Source organism: Elephantulus edwardii, unplaced genomic scaffold, assembly GCF_000299155.1.
Source record: "Elephantulus edwardii isolate Elephantulus edwardi_28Jun2011 unplaced genomic scaffold, EleEdw1.0 scaffold00082, whole genome shotgun sequence".
In the NCBI taxonomy this organism is placed as follows: Eukaryota; Metazoa; Chordata; class Mammalia; order Macroscelidea; family Macroscelididae; genus Elephantulus; species Elephantulus edwardii.
This window is the reverse complement of record NW_006399832.1, coordinates 5,236,381-5,243,462: the sequence shown is the minus strand read 5'-3', so window position 1 is coordinate 5,243,462 and position 7,082 is coordinate 5,236,381. Positions and strand designations below refer to the sequence as shown.

At 36.2% G+C, this 7,082-nt stretch overlaps 1 protein-coding gene across 1 annotated transcript in view; it reads right to left on the bottom strand.

Annotated features, from left to right (window-relative positions):
• PAPD4 (PAP associated domain containing 4) overlaps nucleotides 1-7,082 on the bottom strand; it is a 76,738-nt gene that overhangs the window by 48,365 nt on the left and 21,291 nt on the right. Inside the window, exons 8-9 of the mRNA XM_006889850.1 lie at nucleotides 6,647-6,723; nucleotides 5,825-5,953 (exon numbers count right to left, since the gene is read on the bottom strand). Of these exons, the coding sequence (XP_006889912.1) occupies nucleotides 5,825-5,953; nucleotides 6,647-6,723 (206 nt within the window). The remainder of the gene's footprint in view (nucleotides 1-5,824; nucleotides 5,954-6,646; nucleotides 6,724-7,082) is intronic.

The following is a 7,082-nucleotide window of genomic DNA, read 5'->3' as shown; positions in this document are numbered from 1 at the left end:
AGGGACAAATATTGCATGGTGCCACTGTTGTAGAATGGGACTGTCCTTGGGGTTGGGGAAAGACTGCCTAAGATAGGTTCAATAATGTACGCTGCTCTGAAACAAAAAAAAAAAAGAAAGAAAGAAATGCTGAGCAAGTTCAGCCATTTTTATTGTTCCTTGCACATTTCATGATCATATTTTGCCCTCTCTTCCCGAGTGGCCCTCTGAAATCTTCTATTCCTCTCCTTAACTTCTTGATTTCTTCCCTTTGCCCTGGTTTCTCGGAGCTCTAGTGCAATATTCAGAGTCTCTTCTGACATCCATTTTGGTCTTGTCTTCTTCCTTCTTAGAAATGACTTTTTGCATTCTTCATGAACGATATTCTTGGTATCTTCCCACAGCATATCTGGTCTTCTTTCATTACTTTTCAAGGCCTCAAACCTATTCCTGAGTTGGTTTTTAAATTCATAGGAGATAGACTCAAGATCAAATTTTTATTCCTGTGGATATGATTTAATCTTCTTTGGTTTTAACTTGAAATTGCATATGAGCAGATGATGGTCTGTTCCACTATCAGCACGTGGCCTAGTTTACACTGCTGATATTGAACTTTTCCAACAGTTCTTTCCCCAGATGTAATCAATCTGATTCCTGCGCATCCCATCCATGTGTATAGCCTGTGTTTATGTTTCTTATTAAAAGTATTTACTATAAAAAAAAATCATTGATTGTAGAGAATTCTATTCTATCGTCAGCCTCATTTCTGTCACCACCTCCATACTTTCCGACTACTGATCCCTCTTCATGATTCCCAACTTTTGCATTCCAGTCACCCATTAATATTAAAGCATCTTGGTTACATGTTCGATCAATTTCTGACAGAACAGTTGACAGAAATTAAATATTTAAATTATAGTATGCAATACTAATTATTTTTATTTTGATACTTAATTACCCAAATGAGGAAATTAATCTCTAGGAATGTTCCCTTTTTGGAATTTTACTAAAAGGCATCACAGGAAGACAAAGTAAAATACTACAATAAAATCAGCAAAGAGCTGTAATCAGAAACTCAAAAGGGCTGAACTTGCTCAGCATTTCTTAAGCTGAAGGAACTGAAGAACAAATTCAAGCCTCGAATTGCAATAGTTAAGGATGCATTGGAGAGAATATTAAATGGTCCAGGAAGATGGAAAGAGTATAGAGAGTCACTGTACCAAAAGGAATCGACAGACACAGAATAATTTTCATGAAACAACATATAAGCAAGAACCTGTGGTGATAAAGGAAGAAGTTCAATCTCCTCTGAAAGAACTGGGGGGGGGGAAAGGCCCCAAGATTGACAGCATATCGAGTGATTTATTCCAACTCTGGATGTACTCACCAAGTTATACCAAGAAATCTGGAGGACAACCAGTTCACAAACTGACTGGAAGAGGTCTATATTTGCTCCCATTCCAAAGAAAGATGACCCAACAGAGAGTAGAATTATCAAACAATATTATCAATATCACATGCAAGCAAGATTCTGCTGAAAATTATCTAAAAACGACTAGAACAGCAAAGTGCAGTTTAGAAGAGGTCGTGGTATTAGGGATATGATAGCTAATGTTAGATGGATCTTGGCTGAAAGCAAAGAGTACCAGAAGAATGTCTATCTGTGTTTCGTTGACTATGCAAAGGCATTTGACTGTCTGGATCACAAGAATCTGTAGTTCACTCTGAGAAGAATGGGAATCCCAGAACACTTGACCATGCTTATGCAACACCTATCCTTGGACCAGGAGGCAATCATTAGAATAGACCAAAGAAACATTGCATGGTTCAAAATTGGGAAGGGGATATGCCAGGGATGTGTTCTATCTCCATAAATTTTCAATTTATATACAGAACAGATTATCTGGGAGGAAAAATGTGGCATCAGGATTGGAGGAAGAATCATCGGCAATCTGCATTATGCAGATGACACAACCCTGCTTGCTAAAACTGAGGACTTGGACTGCAGCCTCAAATATGGGTTGAAGCTCAACATCAAGAAAACAAAAATTCTCACCACTGGGCCAAATCGCAGCAGGATCATAAACAATGAAGAGATTGAGATTGTTAACAGCTTCAGTTTGCTTGGCTCCACAGTCAACACTTTTGGTACCAACAGCCAGGAAATTAAAAGTCAAACTGCACTGAGAAAATCTACTGTCAAGGATATCTCCAAAGTACTGAAGAGCAACAATGTCAGTATGGAGACTAAGGTGCGCCTGATTCAGGCCATGATCTTTGCAATTACTTGCTATGCATCAGAAAGCTGGACAATGACTATGAATGATATAAAGAGAACTGATGCCTTTGAGCTGTAGTGCTAGAAAAGAATATCGATTATATTATCAACAGCTAAAAGACCAAACACGTTTGTCCTAGAGAGGATAAAACCAGGCTGATCCTTGGAAGAAAGGATTCTGAAGCTTCGTCTGACAATACTTTGGACACGTTGCAAGGAGGGACCAGACCTTGGAAAGGGACATCATGCTTGGGAGGGTAGAAGGACAGTACAAGAAACGAAGACCCTCAATGAGGTGTACTGATTCAATGACTGGGATACTGGGCGTAGGTTTCTTGGAGACAGTAAGATTAAGGCACAGGATAGAGCAGGTATAGGGCTGCTGTACATAGGGTTGCTATGAGTCACAAGCAACTTGAAGGCACATAAAAATAACTATCAATGAAATTTTAAAACCTAGGGAAATTAGTGTCATGTGGTTATTAGGTGTTGACTGTGTCAATTTCAACTCACAGTGACCCAAAGTGACAGAGTGTAACTCTTCAAGAGTTTTCTCAGCTATAACTAGACAAAAGGTGTGTGACAGCAAACTGCCAGGTCTTTTCCCAGGGAGTCACTAAGTGAGACTGACTACACATCTTTCAGTTAGCAGACACAGGCTAACTATGGCACCACCAGGAATCCTCATTATTGTCAAAGAGCACAGGTAAAACTTTAAGACGACTAAATAAGAAGGCTATTTTTCCAAAGTGAAACAGCAAATGTTAACAAATTAGCTGAAATTTAAGTCAACTAAACACAGTATTTTTTGGAAGCAGGAGTGGCATCCACTTCTGTAAACAGCTCACCTCCGGAAACCCTATGAACCTGGAGCAAGGATGAAAGTCATGCAAGTGTCGAGGACTTTCGTTCATAGGGTCGCTATGAGTCTCCTATGACTCGACGGCACTTAACAACATAGAGACAGACCAGTTGGCCTAATGGACTGAAAGTGATGCTACAAAGCCAAAGGTGGGTGACTAATCTGTAGCCCTAAGGCCTGTCTTTAATTGTTTTTAGTGAAACATTCTTCTGGGTTGTATAGCCCTGGTATGTCCTCTTGCCAGACAGAGGTAATCTGTGGTTTCTGTGAAGCTGAACACTGTGACACTGACGTGCCAAATGTGATAATGGTTACCCATGGTGGACAGTGTCTGGTGGCTCCCCAGTTAAAACAAGTTTGGAAGCAGGAGTGGCATCCACTTCCGTAAATAGCTCACCTCTGGAAACCCTAGGAACCTGGAGAAAGGATGAAGGTCACGCAAGTGTCAAGGACTTTCGTTCATAGGGTCGCTATGAGTCGCCTGTGACTCAACAGCACTTAACAACAACAAACACAGAATTTAATGCCTGGCTAGCTAAAATAAAATTTTAGAATTCTTATAAAGAAAAGAAGATCTGGGAGATAAATACTAATAGTTAATATATTCTGGCTGGGAGAAATACAATTTTTTTGTTTAGGTTTCTATCCCCAGCTCTCTATTTTAATCTCACACATTTTCTGTGATGTACGTGCACAATTTATAAAAACATAAAATGTAAAATAATTATATTTCAATATCACCACTGTTTAATAATCATCATTTTAAGTATTTTAATTTGGGGGGAAAAGGGCAAAATCAGAGTGGTCACTTGTAGCTATTAATTGACTCTAATGAATAATTATGGTATGGCTTGACTAAAGAAACTGAGAAATAATTTGTTCAGTCACACATTTACTGCTATTTGTAAGGCAGAACCTACAAAAATAGACACACACTTACTACCACTGAATCAGTCACTCACAGGACAATCTTCTAGGAATTATTTATAAAATGAAACTATATTCCCCAATACTGATCATTCCTTATACATTTACCAAGGAAAATGTGTCTTACTTTCTCCAGTTCCCAATATCTTAAGTGCAGAAATGCTGTTCTAAGGGCACAAAGTTGTTTCAACTTTAAACCACTTGGTTTTTTGGCTGCCTATGACAAAACTGCTAATATTGTATCTGCTCTCTCTCAGATTCTAAAGACAAAAGTGCCAAACAAAGCAACAATGTGTTATTTTCACTGATGATAATAATAAAGAACTGGTTACAGAGCTGTTACATGCTGAAAAATCAACAACCCACTTCACACAATCGTGAGATAAAGCTCAAACTGGCCTCACAATCTCATTAGTTGTGACATTTTTAATAATTTATGCAGATAATAATAATGTATCTGGCCTGTAAAAGGTACTCAAAATGTTAAATTTAAATGCCAAGAAGAAAAGAATTGTTTTTTTATTTTCTTCACTGATCTATCTCCAGATCCTTGAATAATAATATCTAATACTCAAAGCTATTAATAAAACTGATAAATGAGTATTATACAGTACTTGGGAAGTACAAGTCTATACTGACAATATTAACCAGACTGTATCAGGCCCTAGACTTCCTAATTATTTTGCTACATCATATTCTCCCCTGGCCACCAGATATTCATGGTTAGTAAGCCAATTAAGGAGCTCTGGTGGCATAATGCATTATGTGATGTGCTGATAACCCAAAAGTCGACAGTTAGAATCCACCAGCTGCTCCACAGAAGATAAATGTGCATTTTCCACTTACAGTGACTACTGCCTCAGAGACCTCGTAGAGAGTCTCACTATGAGTCAGAACTGACTCAACACAGAAAGTCTGTTTTGTTTAATAGCTAATTAGTCATGAAACAACTCGGGCTTCCTAATCTAATAACTACAAAACAGCGTGAAGTCATCTTTAACAACTCTTATTATCCTCCTCTACATGAGTAGACTATATAAAATGGCTTAATTGCTATTTCTTGGCTTTTTCCTTATAGAAGATTATTTAAAATGAAGTATACATTAGAACTAAAAGTTCAAATCAAATCTGGCCTGCCAGCCCTCTATTCCTAGAGAATTTCCAACATTTTAGAAAGCCTTGCCATGACTGGCACAATTGACACTTACTTAAGGTGCTCACTTAATCCCTAACACTTTTTTAACAAAGTAACCTAAAAGACAACTGACTTTAGACTGAATTAAAATTTGTATGTCAATTTGTCAGTTAGACACAATATTCTTATAAAGATAAAATCTAGTTGTAAAAGGTAGTATACCCTTGAATCAAAAGAGAAATTATTTTAGTCAGGTAGGAAATTAAAAGCTTCTTTGATCAAAAAGAAAATTATTTAACTCCTGTATCAAGATGAGAAAGAAAAACTGCAATGAATGGTGCATTCTGAGTACGTCTGCCTCAAGATAATGGATTGTGCTAAAAGTTCTTTTAATACAAAAATAGATATAGAAAAAAATAAGTAAAAAAATAAAAGTGAAAGTTTTTGTTTTCCAGGAAGTAATGCTCCAAAATCATTTATTCCAGCCAACAAAATGGAATAAGTGCCTCCCTCTCAACTTTTTTTAAAACAATACTAATTAAACAACATAGAGTCAATCGGGAAATTAGCAAAGAAGTTTAAATGCATTTTAGTTTTAAAAATTGAGGAATAGAGAGGGGGAACCCACCACCATAATACTTACTTTGTAAATAGTGTAAAACCATCAGAACAAGACTATAGCTGCTTAAAGTACCACGACTGGCATCATTTATCTCATGGTGACTTGCCCACTTCTTAATGACCAATACTAACGGACGAACTCGACTTTCAACTGAAAGTAAAATTAAAAGTGATATTTATAATTACTTGGAAATTCTATATCATTTCCCAACTCTATCCCAATACAAAGGCTTCCTGTATACGAAATACTTCATTCAACATAAAGATGTCTAACTTTTAAGACTTCGGGAATTTTTAAATTATTTTTTTTAAAAATATTTTCTTTTCCTATAACTGTAGTAATACATGATTTTATTGTACAGAAAAATGAAATTCACTTCCAAGAAGTCAATTCTGACTCCCAGTGACCCTCCACTAGGTTTTCTCCTACAGAACCCGGCTGGTGGCTTAAAGCTATGACTTTTTCTTTTTTTTTTTTTAATTTACTATTTTTTTGTGCATTGTACAGGACTGGTACAGGAGGAGATTGTCCCTCCTTCTCCAGCAAAGCATCTGGTGGATTTGAACTAGGCACATCTGGGATTGCAATGCAGCTTCTTGCCACTAGGCCACCAGAGCTCCCTTAAAACTATGACCTTTTAACCTTTCACTTAGTCTGATTAATAGAACAACATATTCAAATAATGAAATATAAAACAGTATATTTAAATACAACAAAATAAGGATCACTGTTTATTATAAACTCCATTAGAAAGGAAGAAGAAATTACAAGAGGGACAAAAACAAATGTTAAAAAAAAACAAACAAAAAGCCCCAGCTGATCATTTGAAAACTGAAAACTTACGGTATGCATAAGTTCTGAGAAGGAATGTGTTTCTTATTCCAACAATATTGTTTACATTCAAGTCAAACTCCACACAGCTATTAAAAGATAAAACATATTTTTAAATTAAGGACAGATTAAATTAAACTCTCCACTCACCCTTCAATGATTGTATAATACCATTTCAACATGATTTTGTATGTATTTATGATAGAAAATTGTTATTTAAAAATCTATAGTGCACTAGTAATGTCTCAATTCCCTTAGATAAAGGAATTTTTTTTACTCTTGCAATTTTTTTCCAGTCAAACAAAATTATACGGCCAAAACAACTCATGGGATCTATAGTATCATTTACAATTTTATAAAATTAAAATACATTCCAATTCAGTGGCAATGAAATTATATTAACGATATTGCTCAACAATGTCCAGTTTGTGGATCACCTTTTTTTTTT